The sequence below is a fragment of the Oncorhynchus masou genome, unplaced genomic scaffold (genome assembly GCF_036934945.1).
Source record: "Oncorhynchus masou masou isolate Uvic2021 unplaced genomic scaffold, UVic_Omas_1.1 unplaced_scaffold_532, whole genome shotgun sequence".
NCBI classification, from domain to species: domain Eukaryota; kingdom Metazoa; phylum Chordata; class Actinopteri; order Salmoniformes; family Salmonidae; genus Oncorhynchus; species Oncorhynchus masou.
Genome location: NW_027011729.1, coordinates 232,631 through 258,960, shown reverse-complemented (window position 1 = coordinate 258,960; position 26,330 = coordinate 232,631). Strand labels below are relative to the sequence as shown.

Genomic DNA, 26,330 nt, shown 5'->3' with positions numbered 1-26,330 from the left:
GATGAAGACAGAGATGGAGGGAACTCAGGCTTGTAGAATATAGTATAGAATATAGTGTATAGACCTGCTATAGTGTAGAGGGAGAGGAGGGCTAGTAGAATATAGTGTATAGACCTGCTATAGTGTAGAGGGAGAGGAGGGCTAGTAGAATATAGTATAGAATATAGTGTATAGACCTGCTATAGTGTAGAGGGAGAGGAGGGCTTGTAGAATATAGTATAGAATATAGTGTATAGACCTGCTATAGTGTAGAGGGAGAGGAGGGCTAGTAGAATATAGTATAGAATATAGTGTATAGACCTGCTATAGTGTAGAGGGAGAGGAGGGCTACTAGAATATAGTATAGAATATAGTATATAGACCTGCTATAGTGTAGAGGGAGAGGAGGGCTAGTAGAATATAGTATAGCATATAGTGTATAGACCTGCTATAGTGTAGAGGGAGAGGAGGGCTAGTAGAATATAGTATAGAATATAGTATATAGACCTGCTATAGTGTAGAGTTAGAGGAAGGCTTGTAGAATATAGTATAGAATATAGTGTATAGACCTGCTATAGTGTAGAGGGAGAGGAGGGCTACTAGAATATAGTATAGAATATAGTGTATAGACCTGCTATAGTGTAGAGGGAGAGGAGGGCTACTAGAATATAGTATAGAATATAGTGTATAGACCTGCTATAGTGTAGAGGGAGAGGAGGGCTACTAGAATATAGTATAGAATATAGTGTATAGACCTGCTATAGTGTAGAGGGAGAGGAGGGCTAGTAGAATATAGTATAGAATATAGTGTATAGACCTGCTATAGTGTAGAGGGAGAGGAGGGCTAGTAGAATATAGTATAGAATATAGTATATAGACCTGCTATAGTGTAGAGGGAGAGGAGGGCTAGTAGCATATAGTATAGAATATAGTATACAGACCTGCTATAGTGTAGAGGGAGAGGAGGGCTAGTAGAATATAGTATAGAATATAGTGTATAGACCTGCTATAGTGTAGAGGGAGAGGAGGGCTAGTAGAATATAGTATAGAATATAGTATACAGACCTGCTATAGTGTAGAGGGAGAGGAGGGCTAGTAGAATATAGTATAGAATATAGTGTATAGACCTGCTATAGTGTAGAGGGAGAGGAGTGCTAGTAGAATATAGTATAGAATATAGTGTATAGACCTGCTATAGTGTAGAGGGAGAGGAGGGCTAGTAGAATATAGTATAGAATATAGTGTATAGACCTGCTATAGTGTAGAGGGAGAGGAGGGCTACTAGAATATAGTATAGAATATAGTGTATAGACCTACTATAGTGTAGAGGGAGAGGAGGGCTACTAGAATATAGTATAGAATATAGTGTATAGACCTGCTATAGTGTAGAGGGAGAGGAGGGCTAGTAGAATATAGTATAGAATATAGTGTATAGACCTGCTATAGTGTAGAGGGAGAGGAGGGCTAGTAGAATATAGTGTATAGACCTGCTATAGTGTAGAGGGAGAGGAGGGATAGTAGAATATAGTGTATAGACCTGCTATAGTGTAGAGGGAGAGGAGGGCTAGTAGAATATAGTATAGAATATAGTATACAGACCTGCTATAGTGTAGAGGGAGAGGAGGGTTAGTAGAATATAGTATAGAATATAGTGTATAGACCTGCTATAGTATAGAGGGAGAGGAGGGCTAGTAGAATATAGTATAGAATATAGTGTATAGACCTGCTATAGTGTAGAGGGAGAGGAGTGCTAGTAGAATATAGTATAGAATATAGTGTATAGACCTGCTATAGTGTAGAGGGAGAGGAGGGCTAGTAGAATATAGTATAGAATATAGTATATAGACCTGCTATAGTGTAGAGGGAGAGGAGGGCTAGTAGAATATAGTATAGAATATAGTGTATAGACCTGCTATAGTGTAGAGGGAGAGGAGGGCTAGTAGAATATAGTATAGAATATAGTGTATAGACCTGCTATAGTGTAGAGGGAGAGGAGGGCTAGTAGAATATAGTGTATAGACCTGCTATAGTTTAGAGGGAGAGGAGGGCTAGTAGAATATAGTATATAGACCTGCTATAGTGTAGAGGGAGAGGAGGGCTAGTAGAATATAGTATAGAATATAGTGTATAGACCTGCTATAGTGTAGAGGGAGAGGAGGGCTAGTAGAATATAGTATAGAATATAGTATATAGACCTGCTATAGTGTAGAGGGAGAGGAGGGCTAGTAGAATATAGTATAGAATATAGTATACAGACCTGCTATAGTGTAGAGGGAGAGGAGGGCTAGTAGAATATAGTATAGAATATAGTGTATAGACCTGCTATAGTGTAGAGGGAGAGGAGGGCTAGTAGAATATAGTATAGAATATAGTATATAGACCTGCTATAGTGTAGAGGGAGAGGAGGGCTAGTAGAATATAGTATAGAATATAGTATATAGACCTGCTATAGTGTAGAGGGAGAGGAGGGCTAGTAGAATATAGTATAGAATATAGTGTATAGACCTGCTATAGTGTAGAGGGAGAGGAGGGCTAGTAGAATATAGTGTATAGACCTGCTATAGTTTAGAGGGAGAGGAGGGCTAGTAGAATATAGTATATAGACCTGCTATAGTGTAGAGGGAGAGGAGGGCTAGTAGAATATAGTATAGAATATAGTGTATAGACCTGCTATAGTGTAGAGGGAGAGGAGGGCTAGTAGAATATAGTATAGAATATAGTGTATAGACCTGCTATAGTGTAGAGGGAGAGGAGGGCAAGTAGAATATAGTATAGAATATAGTGTATAGACCTGCTATAGTGTAGAGGGAGAGGAGGGCTAGTAGAATATAGTATAGAATATAGTGTATAGACCTGCTATAGTGTAGAGGGAGAGGAGGGCTACTAGAATATAGTATAGAATATAGTGTATAGACCTGCTATAGTGTAGAGGGCAGTGACCACCAGCATGAGGACGGTAGACAGGTACAGGTTCCATCCTAAACACACCTGGACAAACAACGCCCCTGAGTACAGGTCTGTCTGATAGAGGGAGACGAGAGAGAGGAGGGGGAGGGAGGAGAGGGGGGAGGGAGGGGGGAGAGTGAGAGGAGGGGGAGGGAGGAGAGAGGGAGGAGAGAGAGAGGAGGAGGAGGGGGAGGGAGGAGAGGGGGAGGGAGGGGGGAGAGAGAGAGGAGGGGGAGGGAGGAGATGGAGGAGAAAGACAGAGGGGAGGGAGCAAAAAATAGAGAAATCAGGTCATCCGTTGCCATAGTAATTTTGTTCTGACCTCTGAGACAATGACAGTCTATTCAGTGACACCAGAACAACGACAGGGCTGTGTGATATATCATACTGATATCTTGGTGAAGACAGACAGCATCAGAGAGAGAACAGACAGGGCTGTGTGATATATCATACTGATATCTTGGTGAAGACAGACAGCATCAGAGAGAGAACAGACAGGGCTGTGTGATATATCATACTGATATCTTGGTGAAGACAGACAGCATCAGAGAGAGAACAGACAGGGCTGTGTGATATATCATACTGATATCTTGGTGAAGACAGACAGCATCAGAGAGAGAACAGACAGGGCTGTGTGATATATCATACTGATATCTTGGTGAAGACAGACAGCATCAGAGAGAGAACAGACAGGGCTGTGTGATATATCATACTGATATCTTGGTGAAGACAGACAGCATCAGAGAGAGAACAGACAGGGCTGTGTGATATATCATACTGATATCTTGGTGAAGACAGACAGCATCAGAGAGAGAACAGACAGGGCTGTGTGATATATCATACTGATATCTTGGTGAAGACAGACAGCATCAGAGAGAGAACAGACAGGGCTGTGTGATATATCATACTGATATCTTGGTGAAGACAGACAGCATCAGAGAGAGAACAGACAGGGCTGTGTGATATATCATACTGATATCTTGGTGAAGACAGACAGCATCAGAGAGAGAACAGACAGGGCTGTGTGATATATCATACTGATATCTTGGTGAAGACAGACAGCATCAGAGAGAGAACAGACAGGGCTGTGTGATATATCATACTGATATCTTGGTGAAGACAGACAGCATCAGAGAGAGAGAACAGACAGGGCTGTGTGATATATCATACTGATATCTTGGTGAAGACAGACAGCATCAGAGAGAGAACAGACAGGGCTGTGTGATATATCATACTGATATCTTGGTGAAGACAGACAGCATCAGAGAGAGAACAGACAGGGCTGTGTGATATATCATACTGATATCTTGGTGAAGACAGACAGCATCAGAGAGAGAACAGACAGGGCTGTGTGATATATCATACTGATATCTTGGTGAAGACAGACAGCATCAGAGAGAGAGAACAGACAGGGCTGTGTGATATATCATACTGATATCTTGGTGAAGACAGACAGCATCAGAGAGAGAACAGACAGGGCTGTGTGATATATCATACTGATATCTTGGTGAAGACAGACAGCATCAGAGAGAGAACAGACAGGGCTGTGTGATATATCATACTGATATCTTGGTGAAGACAGACAGCATCAGAGAGAGAACAGACAGGGCTGTGTGATATATCATACTGATATCTTGGTGAAGACAGACAGCATCAGAGAGAGAACAGACAGGGCTGTGTGATATATCATACTGATATCTTGGTGAAGACAGACAGCATCAGAGAGAGAACAGACAGGGCTGTGTGATATATCATACTGATATCTTGGTGAAGACAGACAGCATCAGAGAGAGAACAGACAGGGCTGTGTGATATATCATACTGATATCTTGGTGAAGACAGACAGCATCAGAGAGAGAACAGACAGGTCTGTGTGATATATCATACTGATATCTTGGTGAAGACAGACAGCATCAGAGAGAGAACAGACAGGGCTGTGTGGTGTGATATATCATACTGATATCTTGGTGAAGACAGACAGCATCAGAGAGAGAACAGACAGGGCTGTGTGATATATCATACTGATATCTTGGTGAAGACAGACAGCATCAGAGAGAGAACAGACAGGGCTGTGTGGTGTGATATATCATACTGATATCTTGGTGAAGACAGACAGCATCAGAGAGAGAGAACAGACAGGGCTGTGTGATATATCATACTGATATCTTGGTGAAGACAGACAGCATCAGAGAGAGAACAGACAGGGCTGTGTGATATATCATACTGATATCTTGGTGAAGACAGACAGCATCAGAGAGAGAGAACAGACAGGGCTGTGTGATATATCATACTGATATCTTGGTGAAGACAGACAGCATCAGAGAGAGAACAGACAGGGCTGTGTGATATGTCATACTGATATCTTGGTGAAGACAGACAGCATCAGAGAGAGAACAGACAGGGCTGTGTGATATATCATACTGATATCTTGGTGAAGACAGACAGCATCAGAGAGAGAACAGACAGGGCTGTGTGATATATCATACTGATATCTTGGTGAAGACAGACAGCATCAGAGAGAGAACAGACAGGGCTGTGTGATATATCATACTGATATCTTGGTGAAGACAGACAGCATCAGAGAGAGAGAACAGACAGGGCTGTGTGATATATCATACTGATATCTTGGTGAAGACAGACAGCATCAGAGAGAGAACAGACAGGGCTGTGTGATATATCATACTGATATCTTGGTGAAGACAGACAGCATCAGAGAGAGAACAGACAGGGCTGTGTGATATATCATACTGATATCTTGGTGAAGACAGACAGCATCAGAGAGAGAACAGACAGGGCTGTGTGATATATCATACTGATATCTTGGTGAAGACAGACAGCATCAGAGAGAGAACAGACAGGGCTGTGTGATATATCATACTGATATCTTGGTGAAGACAGACAGCATCAGAGAGAGAACAGACAGGGCTGTGTGATATATCATACTGATATCTTGGTGAAGACAGACAGCATCAGAGAGAGAACAGACAGGGCTGTGTGATATATCATACTGATATCTTGGTGAAGACAGACAGCATCAGAGAGAGAACAGACAGGGCTGTGTGATATATCATACTGATATCTTGGTGAAGACAGACAGCATCAGAGAGAGAACAGACAGGGCTGTGTGGTGTGATATATCATACTGATATCTTGGTGAAGACAGACAGCATCAGAGAGAGAACAGACAGGGCTGTGTGATATATCATACTGATATCTTGGTGAAGACAGACAGCATCAGAGAGAGAACAGACAGGGCTGTGTGATATATCATACTGATATCTTGGTGAAGACAGACAGCATCAGAGAGAGAACAGACAGGGCTGTGTGATATATCATACTGATATCTTGGTGAAGACAGACAGCATCAGAGAGAGAGAACAGACAGGGCTGTGTGATATATCATACTGATATCTTGGTGAAGACAGACAGCATCAGAGAGAGAACAGACAGGGCTGTGTGATATATCATACTGATATCTTGGTGAAGACAGACAGCATCAGAGAGAGAACAGACAGGGCTGTGTGATATATCATACTGATATCTTGGTGAAGACAGACAGCATCAGAGAGAGAGAACAGACAGGGCTGTGTGATATATCATACTGATATCTTGGTGAAGACAGACAGCATCAGAGAGAGAACAGACAGGGCTGTGTGATATATCATACTGATATCTTGGTGAAGACAGACAGCATCAGAGAGAGAACAGACAGGGCTGTGTGATATATCATACTGATATCTTGGTGAAGACAGACAGCATCAGAGAGAGAACAGACAGGGCTGTGTGATATATCATACTGATATCTTGGTGAAGACAGACAGCATCAGAGAGAGAACAGACAGGGCTGTGTGATATATCATACTGATATCTTGGTGAAGACAGACAGCATCAGAGAGAGAACAGACAGGGCTGTGTGATATATCATACTGATATCTTGGTGAAGACAGACAGCATCAGAGAGAACAGACAGGGCTGTGTGATATATCATACTGATATCTTGGTGAAGACAGACAGCATCAGAGAGAGAACAGACAGGGCTGTGTGATATATCATACTGATATCTTGGTGAAGACAGACAGCATCAGAGAGAGAACAGACAGGGCTGTGTGGTGTGATATATCATACTGATATCTTGGTGAAGACAGACAGCATCAGAGAGAGAACAGACAGGGCTGTGTGATATATCATACTGATATCTTGGTGAAGACAGACAGCATCAGAGAGAGAACAGACAGGGCTGTGTGATATATCATACTGATATCTTGGTGAAGACAGACAGCATCAGAGAGAACAGACAGGGCTGTGTGATATATCATACTGATATCTTGGTGAAGACAGACAGCATCAGAGAGAACAGACAGGGCTGTGTGGTGTGATATATCATACTGATATCTTGGTGAAGACAGACAGCATCAGAGAGAGAACAGACAGGGCTGTGTGATATATCATACTGATATCTTGGTGAAGACAGACAGCATCAGAGAGAGAACAGACAGGGCTGTGTGATATATCATACTGATATCTTGGTGAAGACAGACAGCATCAGAGAGAGAACAGACAGGGCTGTGTGATATATCATACTGATATCTTGGTGAAGACAGACAGCATCAGAGAGAGAACAGACAGGGCTGTGTGATATATCATACTGATATCTTGGTGAAGACAGACAGCATCAGAGAGAGAGAACAGACAGGGCTGTGTGATATATCATACTGATATCTTGGTGAAGACAGACAGCATCAGAGAGAGAACAGACAGGGCTGTGTGATATATCATACTGATATCTTGGTGAAGACAGACAGCATCAGAGAGAACAGACAGGGCTGTGTGATATATCATACTGATATCTTGGTGAAGACAGACAGCATCAGAGAGAGAACAGACAGGGCTGTGTGATATATCATACTGATATCTTGGTGTAGACAGACAGCATCAGAGAGAGAACAGACAGGGCTGTGTGATATATCATACTGATATCTTGGTGAAGACAGACAGCATCAGAGAGAGAGAACAGACAGGGCTGTGTGATATATCATACTGATATCTTGGTGTAGACAGACAGCATCAGAGAGAACAGACAGGGCTGTGTGATATATCATACTGATATCTTGGTGAAGACAGACAGCATCAGAGAGAGAACAGACAGGGCTGTGTGATATATCATACTGATATCTTGGTGAAGACAGACAGCATCAGAGAGAGAACAGACAGGGCTGTGTGATATATCATACTGATATCTTGGTGAAGACAGACAGCATCAGAGAGAGAACAGACAGGGCTGTGTGATATATCATACTGATATCTTGGTGTAGACAGACAGCATCAGAGAGAGAACAGACAGGGCTGTGTGATATATCATACTGATATCTTGGTGAAGACAGACAGCATCAGAGAGAGAGAACAGACAGGGCTGTGTGATATATCATACTGATATCTTGGTGAAGACAGACAGCATCAGAGAGAGAACAGACAGGGCTGTGTGATATATCATACTGATATCTTGGTGAAGACAGACAGCATCAGAGAGAGAACAGACAGGGCTGTGTGATATATCATACTGATATCTTGGTGAAGACAGACAGCATCAGAGAGAGAACAGACAGGGCTGTGTGATATATCATACTGATATCTTGGTGAAGACAGACAGCATCAGAGAGAGAACAGACAGGGCTGTGTGATATATCATACTGATATCTTGGTGAAGACAGACAGCATCAGAGAGAGAACAGACAGGTAGGTTCTGATCCTCTCCCCTCCGAACCGACGACCCAGGTACTCCGGCATGGTCACGATCTGGAACAAACACACTGCCTGTTTAAGAGACACGCCCAGCAGAGGAATGTTCAGGTTAAAGAATTCTTCAACTAGCTGCAACACGCAGGACAGGGTGCAGGTACACACTCTGACTGTGTGTGTGTGTGTGTGTGTGTGTGTGTGTGTGTGTGTGTGTGTGTGTGTGTGTGTGTGTGTGTGTGTGTGTGTGTGTGTGTGTGTGTGTGAACTCACCCCTGAAGACACATAGACTGGTACAAACACCCAAGCCAATGCCAGCAACACATAGGTGGCCTGAGAGAGAGGTAGACAGAGAGAGAGAGGGAGACAGAGAGAGAGAGAGAGAGAGAGGGAGACAGAGAGAGAGGGAGACAGAGAGAGAGAGAGAGAGAGGGGGGGAGAAAGAGAAAGGTTTCATTAACTGTGAGACTGCCCCCTGCTGTCTGTTGATGGTACTACTACTATACATAGTAATCAGCTAGTTACACTGCCCCCTGCTGTCTGCTGATGGTACTACTACTATACATATTAATCAGCTAGTTACACCGCCCCCTGATGGTACTACTACTATACATAGTAATCAGCTAGTTACACTGCCCCCTGCTGTCTGCTGATGGTACTACTACTATACATATTAATCAGCTAGTTACACCGCCCCCTGATGGTACTACTACTATACACAGTAATCAGCTAGTTACACTGCCCCCTGCTATCTGCTGATGGTACTACTACTATAAATATTAATCAGCTAGTTACACTGCCCCCTGCTGATGGTACTACTACTATACATATTAATCAGCTGGTTACACTGCCCCCTGCTGTCTGCTGATGGTACTACTGCTGTACATATTAATCAGTGGGTTACACTGCCCCCTGCTGTCTGCTGATGGTACTACTACTATACATATTAATCAGCTAGTTACACTGCCCCCTGTTGTCTGCTGATGGTACTACTACTATACATATTAATCAGCTAGTTACACTGCCCCCTGCTGTCTGCTGATGGTACTACTACTATACATATTAATCAGCTAGTTACACTGCCCCCTGCTGATGGTACTACTACTATACATATTAATCAGCTAGTTACACTGCCCCCTGTTGTCTGCTGATGGTACTACTACTATGCATATTAATCAGCTAGTTACACTGCCCCCTGCTGTCTGCTGATGGTACTACTACTATACATATTAATCAGCTAGTTACACTGCCCCCTGCTGTCTGCTGATGGTACTACTACTATACATATTAATCAGCTAGTTACACTGCCCCCTGCTGATGGTACTACTACTATACATATTAATCAGCTAGTTACACTGCCCCCTGCTGTCTGCTGATGGTACTACTGCTGTACATATTAATCAGCGGGTTACACTGCCCCCTGCTGCCTGCTGATGGTACTACTACTATACATATTAATCAGCTGGTTACACTGCCCCCTGCTGTCTGCTGATGGTACTACTACTATACATATTAATCAGCTAGTTACACTGCCCCCTGCTGATGGTACTACTACTATACATATTAATCAGCTAGTTACACTGCCCCCTGCTGTCTGCTGATGGTACTACTACTATACATAATAATCAGCTAGTTACACTGCCCCCTGCTGTCTGTTGATGGTACTACTACTATACATATTAATCAGCTAGTTACACTGCCCCCTGCTGATGGTACTACTACTATACATATTAATCAGCTAGTTACACTGCCCCCTGCTGTCTGTTGAGGGTACTACTACTATACATATTAATCAGCTGGTTACACTGCCCCCTGCAGTCTGCTGATGGTACTACTATTACACATAATAATCAGCTGGTTACACTGCCCCCTGCTGTCTGTTGAGGGTACTACTACTATACATATTAATCAGCTGGTTACACTGCCCCCTGCTGTCTGCTGATGGTACTACTACTATACATATTAATCAGCTGGTTACACTGCCCCCTGCTGATGGTACTACTACTATACATATTAATCAGCTAGTTACACTGCCCCCTGCTGATGGTACTACTACTATACATATTAATCAGCTAGTTACACTGCCCCCTGTTGTCTGCTGAGGGTACTACTACTATACATATTAATCAGCTAGTTACACTGCCCCCTGCTGTCTGTTGAGGGTACTACTACTATACATATTAATCAGCTGGTTACACTGCCCCCTGCTGTCTGCTGATGGTACTACTGCTGTACATATTAATCAGCGGGTTACACTGCCCCCTGCTGATGGTACTACTACTATACATATTAATCAGCTAGTTACACTGCCCCCTGCTGATGGTACTACTACTATACATATTAATCAGCTAGTTACACTGCCCCCTGCTGTCTGTTGATGGTACTACTATTACACATAATAATCAGCTGGTTACACTGCCCCCTGCTGTCTGCTGATGGTACTACTACTATACATATTAATCAGCTGGTTACACTGCCCCCTGCTGTCTGCTGATGGTACTACTACTGATAAACAGGCCTAATTGCCTTGCCACTGATAAACAGGCCTAAAGGCCTTGCCACTGATAAACAGGCCTAAAGGCCTTGCCACTGATAAACAGGCCTAAAGGCCACTGATAAACAGACCTAAAGGCCACTGATAAACAGGCCTAAAGGCCTTGCCACTGATAAACAGGCCTAAAGGCCTTGCCACTGATAAACAGGCCTAAAGGCCTTGCCACTGATAAACAGGCCTAAAGGCCACTGATAAACAGGCCTAAAGGCCTTGCCACTGATAAACAGACCTAAAGGCCTTGTCACTGATAAACAGGCCTAAAGGCCTTGCCACTGATAAACAGGCCTAAAGACCTTGCCACTGATAAACAGACCTAAAGGCCTTGCCACTGATAAACAGGCCTAAAGGCCTTGCCACTGATAAACAGGCCTAAAGGCCTTGCCACTGATAAACAGACCTAAAGGCCTTGCCACTGATAAACAGACCTAAAGGCCTTGCCACTGATAAACAGGCCTAAAGGCCACTGATAAACAGGCCTAAAGGCCACTGATAAACAGACCTAAAGGCCACTGATAAACAGACCTAAAGGCTTTGCCACTGATAAACAGGCCTAAAGGCCTTGCCACTGATAAACAGGCCTAAAGGCCTTGCCACTGATAAACAGGCCTAACGGCCTTGCCACTGATAAACAGGCCTAACGGCCTTGCCACTGTGATAAACAGGCCTAAAGGCCTTGCCACTGATAAACAGGCCTAAAGGCCTTGTCACTGATAAACAGGCCTAAAGGCCTTGCCACTGATAAACAGGCCTAAAGGCCTTGCCACTGATAAACAGACCTAAAGGCCTTGCCACTGATAAACAGACCTAAAGGCCTTGTCACTGATAAACAGACCTAAAGGCCTTGCCACTGATAAACAGGCCTAAAGGCCTTGTCACTGATAAACAGGCCTAAAGGCCTTGCCACTGATAAACAGGCCTAAAGGCCTTGCCACTGATAAACAGACCTAAAGGCCACTGATAAACAGGCCTAAAGGCCACTGATAAACAGACCTAAAGGCCACTGATAAACAGACCTAAAGGCCTTGCCACTGATAAACAGACCTAAAGGCCACTGATAAACAGGCCTAAAGGCCACTGATAAACAGACCTAAAGGCCTTGCCACTGATAAACAGACCTAAAGGCCACTGATAAACAGACCTAAAGGCCTTGCCACTGATAAACAGACCTAAAGGCCACTGATAAACAGACCTAAAGGCCTTGCCACTGATAAACAGGCCTAAAGGCCACTGATAAACAGACCTAAAGGCCTTGCCACTGATAAACAGACCTAAAGGCCACTGATAAACAGACCTAAAGGCCTTGCCACTGATAAACAGACCTAAAGGCCACTGATAAACAGACCTAAAGGCCTTGCCACTGATAAACAGGCCTAAAGGCCTTGCCACTGATAAACAGGCCTAAAGGCCACTGATAAACAGACCTAAAGGCCTTGCCACTGATAAACAGGCCTAAAGGCCACTGATAAACAGACCTAAAGGCCACTGATAAACAGACCTAAAGGCCTTGCCACTGATAAACAGACCTAAAGGCCTTGCCACTGATAAACAGGCCTAAAGGCCTTGCCACTGATAAACAGACCTAAAGGCCACTGATAAACAGACCTAAAGGCCACTGATAAACAGACCTAAAGGCCACTGATAAACAGACCTAAAGGCCACTGATAAACAGACCTAAAGGCCACTGATAAACAGACCTAAAGGCCTTGCCACTGATAAACAGACCTAAAGGCCTTGCCACTGATAAACAGACCTAAAGGCCACTGATAAACAGACCTAAAGGCCACTGATAAACAGGCCTAAAGGCCTTGCCACTGATAAACAGGCCTAAAGGCCTTGCCACTGATAAACAGACCTAAAGGCCACTGATAAACAGACCTAAAGGCCACTGATAAACAGACCTAAAGGCCTTGCCACTGATAAACAGACCTAAAGGCCACTGATAAACAGACCTAAAGGCCACTGATAAACAGACCTAAAGGCCTTGCCACTGATAAACAGGCCTAAAGGCCACTGATAAACAGGCCTAAAGGCCACTGATAAACAGACCTAAAGGCCTTGCCACTGATAAACAGGCCTAAAGGCCTTGCCACTGATAAACAGACCTAAAGGCCACTGATAAACAGACCTAAAGGCCACTGATAAACAGACCTAAAGGCCACTGATAAACAGACCTAAAGGCCACTGATAAACAGACCTAAAGGCCACTGATAAACAGACCTAAAGGCCTTGCCACTGATAAACAGACCTAAAGGCCTTGCCACTGATAAACAGACCTAAAGGCCACTGATAAACAGACCTAAAGGCCACTGATAAACAGGCCTAAAGGCCTTGCCACTGATAAACAGGCCTAAAGGCCTTGCCACTGATAAACAGACCTAAAGGCCACTGATAAACAGACCTAAAGGCCACTGATAAACAGACCTAAAGGCCACTGATAAACAGACCTAAAGGCCACTGATAAACAGACCTAAAGGCCACTGATAAACAGACCTAAAGGCCTTGCCACTGATAAACAGGCCTAAAGGCCACTGATAAACAGGCCTAAAGGCCACTGATAAACAGACCTAAAGGCCTTGCCACTGATAAACAGACCTAAAGGCCTTGTCACTGATAAACAGACCTAAAGGCCACTGATAAACAGGCCTAAAGGCCACTGATAAACAGACCTAAAGGCCTTGCCACTGATAAACAGGCCTAAAGGCCTTGCCACTGATAAACAGACCTAAAGGCCACTGATAAACAGACCTAAAGGCCACTGATAAACAGACCTAAAGGCCTTGCCACTGATAAACAGACCTAAAGGCCTTGCCACTGATAAACAGACCTAAAGGCCACTGATAAACAGACCTAAAGGCCACTGATAAACAGACCTAAAGGCCACTGATAAACAGGCCTAAAGGCCTTGCCACTGATAAACAGACCTAAAGGCCTTGTCACTGATAAACAGACCTAAAGGCCACTGATAAACAGACCTAAAGGCCTTGTCACTGATAAACAGACCTAAAGGCCACTGATAAACAGGCCTAAAGGCCTTGCCACTGATAAACAGACCTAAAGGCCTTGTCACTGATAAACTGACCTAAAGGCCTTGTCACTGATAAACAGGCCTAAAGGTCACTGATAAACAGGCCTAAAGGCCTTGTCACTGATAAACAGACCTAAAGGTCACTGATAAACAGGCCTAAAGGCCTTGCCACTGATAAACAGACCTAAAGGCCTTGCCACTGATAAACAGGCCTAAAGGTCACTGATAAACAGACCTAAAGGCCACTGATAAACAGACCTAAAGGCCTTGCCACTGATAAACAGACCTAAAGGCCTTGCCACTGATAAACAGGCCTAAAGGCCACTGATAAACAGGCCTAAAGGCCTTGCCACTGATAAACAGACCTAAAGGCCTTGTCACTGATAAACAGACCTAAAGGCCACTGATAAACAGGCCTAAAGGCCTTGTCACTGATAAACAGACCTAAAGGCCTTGCCACTGATAAACAGACCTAAAGGCCTTGCCACTGATAAACAGACCTAAAGGCCTTGCCACTGATAAACAGACCTAAAGGCCTTGCCACTGATAAACAGGCCTAAAGGCCTTGCCACTGATAAACAGGCCTAAAGGCCACTGATAAACAGACCTAAAGGCCTTGCCACTGATAAACAGGCCTAAAGGCCACTGATAAACAGACCTAAAGGCCACTGATAAACAGGCCTAAAGGCCTTGTCACTGATAAACAGACCTAAAGGCCACTGATAAACAGACCTAAAGGCCACTGATAAACAGACCTAAAGGCCTTGCCACTGATAAACAGACCTAAAGGCCACTGATAAACAGGCCTAAAGGCCACTGATAAACAGACCTAAAGGCCACTGATAAACAGGCCTAAAGGCCACTGATAAACAGACCTAAAGGCCACTGATAAACAGGCCTAAAGGCCACTGATAAACAGACCTAAAGGCCTTGCCACTGATAAACAGACCTAAAGGCCACTGATAAACAGACCTAAAGGCCTTGCCACTGATAAACAGGCCTAAAGGCCACTGATAAACAGACCTAAAGGCCACTGATAAACAGGCCTAAAGGCCTTGCCACTGATAAACAGACCTAAAGGCCACTGATAAACAGACCTAAAGGCCACTGATAAACAGACCTAAAGGCCACTGATAAACAGGCCTAAAGGCCTTGCCACTGATAAACAGGCCTAAAGGCCTTGCCACTGATAAACAGGCCTAAAGGTCGAGACAATAAGAACACACAGCGGCAGAATAAATTCAACCACACATTTGTTTCATCTCAAAAGCAGAGAGCCTCTGTCTGGTGAAGTGCACAAAGCCATTTGCTTCTAACAAACAGTTAGATGACCTGCAGCAAGGTCAAGCAAGGTTCATGTTTCAGACATTATGTGACCACTAAACAACTATTGATTTAAAACCACGGAGAGTTCAGCGTGTACAGTTAAGATCTGCCTTCAATTAGCCTTTTACAATGATAAACTTGGATTAGCAAACACAACGGGCCATTGGAACAATGTGATAAACTTGGATTAGCAAACACAACGGGCCATTGGAACACTGTGATAAACTTGGATTAGCAAACACAACGGGCCATTGGAACACTGTGATAAACTTGGATTAGCAAACACAACGGGCCATTGGAACACTGTGATAAACTTGGATTAGCAAACACAACGGGCCATTGGAATGCTGTAATTTCTGATCAATTTTACATTACTTTAAATGGACCAAAAATGTGCTTTTCTTTCAAAAACAAGGACTTTTGTAAGTGGCCCTGAACTTTGAACGGTAGTGTAAATTACTCAGTAACTCAGTGACTCATGTTTGCATCTCAATGTGATAAAAAACAGTCTGCATGTTCCTCACAAAGAGGACAACTGATGTTACTGAGCCAGATGTCTGTGTGTCAGGGGAGAAAAACAATCCTATGTTGCTCTGTCTGTCTGTGTGCTGATATGTTGCCCTGTCTGTCTGTGTGCTGATATGTTGCCCTGTCTGTCTGTGTGCTGATATGTTGCTCTGTCTGTCTGTGTGCTGATATGTTGCTCTGTCTGTCTGTGTGCTGATATGTTGCTCTGTCTGTCTGTGTGCTGATATGTTGCTCTGTCTGTCTGTGTGCTGATATGTTGCCCTGTCTGTCTGTGTGCTGATATGTTGCCCTGTCTGTCTGTGTGCTGATATGTTGCTCTGTCTGTCTGTGTGCTGATATGTTGCCCTGTCTGTCTGTGTGCTGATATGTTGCCCTGTCTGTCTGTGTGCTGATATGTTGCCCTGTCTGTCTGTGTGCTGATATGTTGCCCTGTCTGTCTGTGTGCTGATATGTTGCTCTGTCTGTCTGTGTGCTGATATGTTGCTCTGTCTGTCTGTGTGCTGATATGTTGCTCTGATCTGTCTGTGTGCTGATATGTTGCTCTGTCTGTCTGTGTGCTGATATGTTGCTCTGTCTGTCTGTGTGCTGATATGTTGCCCTGTCTGTCTGTGTGCTGATATGTTGCTCTGTCTGTCTGTGTGCTGATATGTTGCTCTGTCTGTCTGTGTGCTGATATGTTGCTCTGTCTGTCTGTGTGCTGATATGTTGCTCTGTCTGTCTGTGTGCTGATATGTTGCCCTGTCTGTCTGTGTGCTGATATGTTGCCCTGTCTGTCTGTGTGCTGATATGTTGCTCTGTCTGTCTGTGTGCTGATATGTTGCTCTGTCTGTCTGTGTGCTGATATGTTGCCCTGTCTGTCTGTGTGCTGATAACCACTCTTCCAGCTCCACTCTTCCAGCAACCACTCTTCTAGCTCCACTCTTCCAGCAACCACTCTTCCTACAACCACTCTTCCAGCAACCACTCTTCCAGCTCCACTCTTCCAGCAACCACTCTTCCAGCTCCACTCTTCCAGCTCCACTCTTCCAGCAACCACTCTTCCAGCTCCACTCTTCCAGCAACCACTCTTCCAGCAACCACTCTTCCTACAACCACTCTTCCTACAACCCCTCTTCCTACAACCACTCTTCCTACAACCCCTCTTCCTACCACCACTCTTCCTACAACCACTCTTCCTACAACCCCTCTTCCTACCACCACTCTTCCTACAACCACTCTTCCTACAACCACTCTTCCTACAACCCCTCTTCCTACCACCACTCTTCCTACAACCACTCTTCCTACAACCACTCTTCCTACAACCACTCTTCCAGCAAACACTCTTCCTACAACCACTCTTCCAGCAAACACTCTTCCTACAACCACTCTTCTAGCAACCACTCTTCCAGCAACCACTCTTCCTACAACCACTCTTCCTACAACCCCTCTTCCTACAACCCCTCTTCCTACAACCCCTCTTCCTACAACCACTCTTCCTACAACCACTCTTGCTACAACCACTCTTCCTACAACCACTCTTCCTACAACCACTCTTCCAGCAAACACTCTTCCTACAACCACTCTTCCAGCAACCACTCTTCCTACAACCACTCTTCCAGCAACCACTCTTCCTACAACCACTCTTCCAGCAACCACTCTTCCTACAACCACTCTTCCTACAACCACTCTTCCTACAACCACTCTTCTAGCAACCACTCTTCCAGCAACCACTCTTCCTACAACCACTCTTCCTACAACCCCTCTTCCTACAACCCCTCTTCCTACAACCCCTCTTCCTACAACCACTCTTCCTACAACCACTCTTGCTACAACCACTCTTCCTACAACCACTCTTCCTACAACCACTCTTCCAGCAAACACTCTTCCTACAACCACTCTTCCAGCAACCACTCTTCCTACAACCACTCTTCCAGCAACCACTCTTCCTACAACCACTCTTCCAGCAACCACTCTTCCTACAACCACTCTTCCTACAACCACTCTTCCTACAACCACTCTTCCTACAACCACTCTTCCAGCAACCACTCTTCCTACAACCACTCTTCCTACAACCACTCTTCCTGCTCTGCTTAGTCTAATACAGTGACAACTTAAAGATACCAAAAACTATTTAGTCCAATCAACTTAAGCTAAATATAATGTTACTGTCCATGGTTCTGATTTCTGTGTGTGTGTGTGTTTGTGCAAGTAGAAAAACATATTGACTCACCCTACCTGTAGAGAAACACCAACACCATCCTCCTCTCTTTCATGTTGCCTAAACGGTCTTTCACTCTGTCATACAGTACACGCTTTTAGTTTTTGTGGTCCTAGGCTACCTGGCTAAAATGCTAGCTCGCTAACCTAACTTCCATTCATGGCCAACGTTAGCTAGTTAACATCAGCCTTTTACATCTAGCTACATGTTGAACTCACATCCTCTCAGACCAGAGGTAAAACAATGTATGAATTAATGGTTGGATCAGAATCGCAGTTATAATCATTGGCCACAGAGAACTAAGTAAAACCACAAGTTCAAATCCCTATATCCATCCCATGGGTAATTTAGGAAACTGACACTTTGGAAAAAAAAATGTACCCCTTTTCTTCTCCCCAATTTTGTGGTATCCAATTGGTAGTTACAGTCTTGTCTCATCGCTGCAACTCCCATACAGACTCAGGAGAGGCAAAGGTCGAGAGCCATGCGTCCTCCGAAACACAACCAAACCAAGCCGCACTGCTTCTTGACACAATGCACATCCAAACCGGAAGCTAGCCGCACAAATGTGTCGGAGGAAACACTGTGCACCTAGCGACCTGGTCAGTGCGCACTGCGCCCAGCTCACCACAGGAGCCGCTAGTGCACGATGAGACAAAGATATCCCTACCGGCCAAACCCTCACTAACCCGGACAGCGCTGGGCCAATTGTGCGCCGCCCCACAGAGCCTGGGCTCGAACCCAGAATCTCTGGTGGCACAGCTTAGACCACTGCTCCACCTATAAGGACTCTGAAACTGACCATTTTAGCTAGCTAGCCACCGGAGGACAACAACACAAGGAGATGCTTCAAGTTGTTTCTGTCAATGACGTATCTCTCTCTCTCGATGTGATTGTAGAGAAGCCTTCCCTTGACACGTTGTTGTGGTGTTCCAGGACCATTCATGACGTATCTCTCTCTCTCTCTCGATGTGATTGGAGACAAGCCTTCCCTTGACATATTGTTTTGGTGTGCCAGGACCATTCAGTTGAGCTCAATTGACGCTGATTATTTATTAATGTTTTTATCAAGGGATGCCAAATGCTCGCTGGCTTCACTTGCCTTCAATGCTACGATGTCATACTCTTCATGACCAGACCGAATCAGATAGATGGGGACACATACAGAGACAGAGGTGATCTGTTTCACTTGCTCGGATGCTTCATACGTTGGGATACATTCAGCCTCTTGTGAATTGAAGGACAATTATGAAATCATAGAGCGATGAAAGATAAATTATTTTTTCATGGTCAATTTTCTGGGGAAGCCTGGCTTCCATTGGCATCCATGAATACGCACCACTGTGTGTATAAATGTGTGTGTGTGTGTGTGTGTGTGTGTGTGTGTGTGTGTGTGTGTGTGTGTGTGTGTGTGTGTGTGTGTGTGTGTGTGTCTGTGTGCTGTGTTTGTGTGTGTGTGTGCGTGTGCGTGTGTGTGTCCTTACGTTCCATTCGAAGCCAGCTACAGCGATGCCTCCAGCAGCTCCTGTTCCAGCCAGACCGATGAACAGACCAGAGCCCTCGCTACTGGCAAACAGAGAGGCTCCGATCTACACACAGATACACACAAACACACACACAAACATCACACACAGATACACACAGACACACACACACACACACACCACACACAGATACACACACACACACACACAGATACACACAGACACACACACACACACCACACACAGATACCCACAGACACACACAAACACCACACACAGATACACACAGATACACACACAAACACCACACACACACACACACAAACACCGCACACAGATACACACAGACACACACAAACACCACACACAGATACACACAGACACACACAAACACCGCAGACAGATACACACAGACACACACACAAACACCACACACACACACACACACACAAACACCGCACACAGATACACACAGACACACACAAACACCACACACAGACACACACAGACACACACAGATACACACACAAACACCACACACAGATACACACACAAACACCACACAAACACCACACACAGACACACACAAACACCACACACAGACACACACAAACACCACACACAGACACACACAAACACCACACACAGACACACACAAACACCACACACAGACACACACAACTGGTAAACAGAGCGGCTCCGATCTTCCACAAGAAGAGCAGGAAATGGAGGACTGTTTGAGATCAACAACAGATGTAACAGACTTTAAGGTCTGACTCACCGGCCACCAGGCCATGTCTCTCCCAGCCAGGAAGTATCCACTCAGAGTGTTCCTGCTGACCCTGCACGACGACTGAAAAACACACCAGAGTTCCATAGTTACACAGAGTTACACACACCAGAGTTCCATAGTTATACAGAGTTACACACACCCGACAGAGTTCCATAGTTACACAGAGTTACACACACCAGAGTTCCATAGTTATACAGAGTTACACACACCCGACAGAGTTCCATAGTTACACAGAGTTACACACACACCAGACAGAGTTCCATAGTTACACAGAGTTACACACCAGACAGAGATCCATAGTTATACAGAGTTACACACACCAGACAGAGTTCCATAGTTACACAGAGTTACACACACCAGACAGAGTTCCATAGTTACACACACACCAGACAGAGATCCATAGTTACACAGAGTTACACACCAGACAGAGTTCCATAGTTACACAGAGTTACACACCAGACAGAGTTCCATAGTTACACAGAGTTACACACCAGACAGAGTTCCATAGTTACACAGAGTTACACAGAGTTACACACACACCAGACAGAGTTCCATAGTTACACAGAGTTACACACACACCAGACAGAGTTCCATAGTTACACAGAGTTACACACCAGACAGATTTCCATAGTTACACAGAGTTACACACCAGACAGAGTTCCATAGTTACACAGAGTTACACACACACCAGACAGAGTTCCATAGTTACACAGAGTTACACACACACCAGACAGAGTTCCATAGTTACACACAAACCAGACAGAATTCCATAGTTATACAGAGTTACACACACCAGACAGAGTTCCATAGTTACACACACACCAGACAGAGTTCCATAGTTACACAGAGTTACACACCAGACAGAGTTCCATAGTTACACACACACCAGACAGAGTTCCATAGTTACACACACACCAGACAGAGTTCCATAGTTACACAGAGTTACACACCAGACAGAGTTCCATAGTTACACACACACCAGACAGAGTTCCATAGTTACACACAAACCAGACAGAGTTCCATAGTTACACAGAGTTACACACCAGACAGAGTTCCATAGTTACACACACACCAGACAGAGTTCCATAGTTACACAGAGTTACACACACCAGACAGAGTTCCATAGTTACACACACCAGACAGAGTTCCATAGTTACACAGAGTTACACACACCAGACAGAGTTCCATAGTTACACAGAGTTACACACAAACCAGACAGAGTTCCATAGTTACACAGAGTTACACACACACCAGACAGAGTTCCATAGTTACACAGAGTTACAAACCAGACAGAGTTCCATAGTTACACAGAGTTACACACAAACCAGACAGAGTTCCATAGTTACACAGAGTTACACACACACCAGACAGAGTTCCATAGTTACACACACCAGACAAAGTTCCATAGTTACACAGAGTTACACACACACCAGACAGAGTTCCATAGTTACACAGAGTTACAAACCAGACAGAGTTCCATAGTTACACAGAGTTACACACACCAGACAGAGTTCCATAGTTACACAGAGTTCCATAGTTACACAGAGTTACACACACACCAGACAGATTTCCATAGTTACACAGAGTTACACACAAACCAGACAGAGTTCCATAGTTACACAGAGTTACACACACCAGACAGAGTTCCATAGTTACACAGAGTTACACACACCAGACAGAGTTCCATAGTTACACAGAGTTCCATAGTTACACAGAGTTCCATAGTTACACATAGTTACACACACCAGACAGAGTTCCATAGTTAGTTACACACACCAGACAGAGTTCCATAGTTACACAGAGTTACACACAAACCAGACAGAGTTCCATAGTTACACAGAGTTACACACACACCAGACAGAGTTCCATAGTTACACACACCAGACAGAGTTCCATAGTTACACAGAGTTACACACACACCAGACAGAGTTCCATAGTTACACAGAGTTACAAACCAGACAGAGTTCCATAGTTACACAGAGTTACACACACCAGACAGAGTTCCATAGTTACACAGAGTTACACACACACCAGACAGATTTCCATAGTTACACAGAGTTCCATAGTTACACAGAGTTACACACAAACCAGACAGAGTTCCATAGTTACACAGAGTTACACACACACCAGACAGAGTTCCATAGTTACACAGAGTTACACACAAACCAGACAGAGTTCCATAGTTACACAGAGTTACACACACCAGACAGAGTTCCATAGTTACACAGAGTTACACACACCAGACAGAGTTCCATAGTTACACAGAGTTACAAACCAGACAGAGTTCCATAGTTACACAGAGTTACACACACCAGACAGAGTTCCATAGTTACACACACCAGACAGAGAACCATAGTTACACAGAGTTCCATAGTTACACAGAGTTACACACAAACCAGACAGAGTTCCATAGTTACACAGAGTTACACACACACCAGACAGAGTTCCATAGTTACACAGAGTTACCCACACCAGACAGAGTTCCATAGTTACACACACCAGACAGAGAACCATAGTTACACAGAGTTCCATAGTTACACAGAGTTACACACAAACCAGACAGAGTTCCATAGTTACACAGAGTTACACACACCAGACAGAGTTCCATAGTTACACACACCAGACAGAGAACCATAGTTACACACACCAGGCAGAGTTCATTAGTTACACACACCAGACAGATCTCCATAGTTACACAGAGTTACACACACCAGACAGAGTTCCATAGTAACACAGAGTTACACACACCAGACAGAGTTACATAGTTACACAGAGTTACACACACCAGACAGAGTTCCATAGTTACACACACCAGACAGAGTTCCATAGTTACACAGAGTTACACACACCAGACAGAGTTCCATAGTTACACAGAGTTACACACACACCAGACAGAGTTCCATAGTTACACACACCAGACAGAGTTCCATAGTTACACACACCAGACAGAGTTCCATAGTTACACAGAGTTACACACACCAGACAGAGTTCCATAGTTACACAGAGTTACACACACACCAGACAGATCTCCATAGTTACACACACCAGACAGAGTTCCATAGTTACACACACCAGACAGAGTTCATTAGTTACACAGAGTTACACACACCAGACAGATCTCCATAGTTACACACACCAGACAGATCTCCATAGTTACACACACCAGACAGAGTTCATTAGTTACACAGAGTTACACACACCAGACAGAGAACCATAGTTACACACACCAGACAGATCTCCATAGTTACACACACCAGACAGAGAACCATAGTTACACACACCAGACAGAGTTCATTAGTTACACAGAGTTACACACACCAGACAGATCTCCATAGTTACACACACCAGACAGAGTTCATTAGTTACACAGAGTTACACACACCAGACAGAGTTCCATAGTTACACACACCAGACAGATCTCCATAGTTATACAAACCAGACAGAGATCATTAGTTACACACACCAGACAGACAGACACAGACAGACAGACAGATCGTTAGACAGACAGACAGATCGTTAGCCAGACAGACAGACAGACAGACAGACAGACAGACAGACAGACAGACAGACAGACAGACAGACAGACAGACAGACAGACAGACAGACAGACAGACAGATCGTTAGACAGACAGACAGACAGACAGACAGACAGACAGACAGACAGACAGATCGTTAGACAGACAGACAGATCGTTAGCCAGACAGACAGACAGACAGACAGACAGATCGTTAGACAGACAGACAGTATTAGATAAGTCTCACCCAGATGCCGACGGCTACGTTGAGCAGGAAGTAAGCAGCGATGATGATGATGTCAGAGATACTGAAGGACTGGGACAGAGCAAAGAACTTGGTGGTGGAGTTGGACGCCATTACTGACCACTCACATTAACACACACACACACAGACACACACACCTAACCCTAACACACACCTAACCCTAACACACACCTAACCCTAACACACACACATACCTAACCCCAGACCTGACCACTGCTTCAGACACACTGTACACTAACCCTAAACCTGACCACTGATTCACTAACCCCACACCTGACCACTGATTCACTAACCCCACACCTGACCAATGCTGCAGACACTATGGAGAACGAGTAGGAGAGAGAGAGAGAGAGAACAGGGGCAAGGGATCGGGGGACTTTGTGTCAATTGATGATTAAACACCTCTGCTACTGTGTGTTTAGAGAAACACGCTGACACACACTACCTGCTGGCTGGGAGGTAATGGAGTGTGTGTGTTGGAGGTCACACATGAAGCTTGTGTGAGCAGAGTGGACTCAGTTCAGACACCACCAACAGCCTCTCATCAACAGCCAGCAGAGTGGACCCAGGTCAGACACCACCAACAGTCAGCAGAGTGGACCCAGGTCAGACACCATCAACAGACAGCAGAGTGGACCCAGGTCAGACACCACCAACAGTCAGCAGAGTGGACCCAGGTCAGACACCCCCAACAGTCAGCAGAGTGGACTCAGGTCAGACACCACCAACGGTCAGCAGAGTGGACCCAGGTCAGACACCACCAACAGTCAGCAGAGTGGACCCAGGTCAGACACCACCAACAGACAGCAGAGTGGACCCAGGTCAGACACCACCAACAGTCAGCAGAGTGGACCCAGGTCAGACACCACCAACAGCCTCTCACCAACAGTCAGCAGAGTGGACCCAGGTCAGACACCACCAGAGTGGACCCAGGTCAGACACCACCAGAGTGGACCCAGGTCAGACACCACCAACGGTCAGCAGAGTGGACCCAGGTCAGACACCACCAACAGTCAGCAGAGTGGACCCAGGTCAGACACCACCAACAGTCAGCAGAGTGGACCCAGGTCAGACACCACCAACAGCCTCTCACCAACAGACAGCAGAGTGGACCCAGGTCAGACACCACCAACGGTCAGCAGAGTGGACCCAGGTCAGACACCACCAACAGTCAGCAGAGTGGACCCAGGTCAGACACCACCAACAGCCTCTCACCAACAGTCAGCAGAGTGGACCCAGGTCAGACACCACCAGAGTGGACCCAGGTCAGACACCACCAGAGTGGACCCAGGTCAGACACCACCAACGGTCAGCAGAGTGGACCCAGGTCAGACACCACCAACAGTCAGCAGAGTGGACCCAGGTCAGACACCACCAACAGTCAGCAGAGTGGACCCAGGTCAGACACCACCAACAGCCTCTCACCAACAGACAGCAGAGTGGACCCAGGTCAGACACCACCAACGGTCAGCAGAGTGGACCCAGGTCAGACACCACCAACAGTCAGCAGAGTGGACCCAGGTCAGACACCACCAACAGCCTCTCACCAACAGTCAGCAGAGTGGACCCAGGTCAGACACCACCAACAGTCAGCAGAGTGGACCCAGGTCAGACACCACCAACAGCCTCTCACCAACAGTCAGCAGAGTGGACCCAGGTCAGACACCCCCAACAGCCTCTCACCAATGGTCAGCAGAGTGGACCCAGGTCAGACACCCCCAACAGCCTCTCACCAACGGTCTGCAGAGTGGACCCAGGTCAGACACCACCAGAGTGGACCCAGGTCAGACACCACCAGAGTGGACCCAGGTCAGACACCACCAACGGTCAGCAGAGTGGACCCAGGTCAGACACCACCAACAGTCAGCAGAGTGGACCCAGGTCAGACACCACCAACAGTCAGCAGAGTGGACCCAGGTCAGACACCACCAACAGCCTCTCACCAACAGACAGCAGAGTGGACCCAGGTCAGACACCACCAACGGT

The 26,330-nt window shown here is 45.3% G+C and overlaps 2 protein-coding genes across 4 annotated transcripts in view; one reads left to right on the top strand and one right to left on the bottom strand.

The window, feature by feature from the left end:
• slc5a10 (solute carrier family 5 member 10) overlaps positions 1–20,485 on the bottom strand; it is a 111,754-nt gene extending 91,269 nt beyond the window's left edge. The window contains exons 1-4 of one of the 3 annotated variants that reach the window (XM_064962332.1): positions 19,773–20,485; positions 8,932–8,991; positions 8,614–8,718; positions 2,895–3,000 (exon numbers count right to left, since the gene is read on the bottom strand). In XM_064962332.1, the coding sequence (XP_064818404.1) occupies positions 2,895–3,000; positions 8,614–8,709 (202 nt within the window). In that variant the 5' untranslated portion in view covers positions 8,710–8,718; positions 8,932–8,991; positions 19,773–20,485. Of the gene's footprint in view, positions 1–64; positions 312–2,894; positions 3,001–8,613; positions 8,719–8,931; positions 8,992–18,977; positions 18,997–19,772 lie in introns of those variants that run through there. The other 2 variants (XM_064962331.1, XM_064962333.1) reach the window with 2 other exon arrangements.
• LOC135535926 (probable serine/threonine-protein kinase clkA) lies at positions 8,708–18,164 on the top strand. The gene is made up of 2 exons (XM_064962329.1): positions 8,708–8,818; positions 17,019–18,164. The coding sequence occupies exons 1-2, from the start codon at positions 8,708–8,710 to the stop codon at positions 18,162–18,164; spliced, it is 1,257 nt and encodes a 418-aa protein (XP_064818401.1).
• Positions 20,486–26,330: the final 5,845 nt, after the last annotated feature.

Excerpts from the sequence above, each read along its gene's own strand:
- LOC135535926 (XM_064962329.1), top strand. The coding sequence starts at position 8,708 with ATGGTCACGATCTGGAACAAACACACTGCCTGTTTAAGAGACACGCCC. Across the intron at positions 8,819-17,018 it reads ACACGCAGGACAGGGTGCAG|CAACCACTCTTCCTACAACC; the intron begins GTACACACTCTG and ends CCACTCTTCCAG.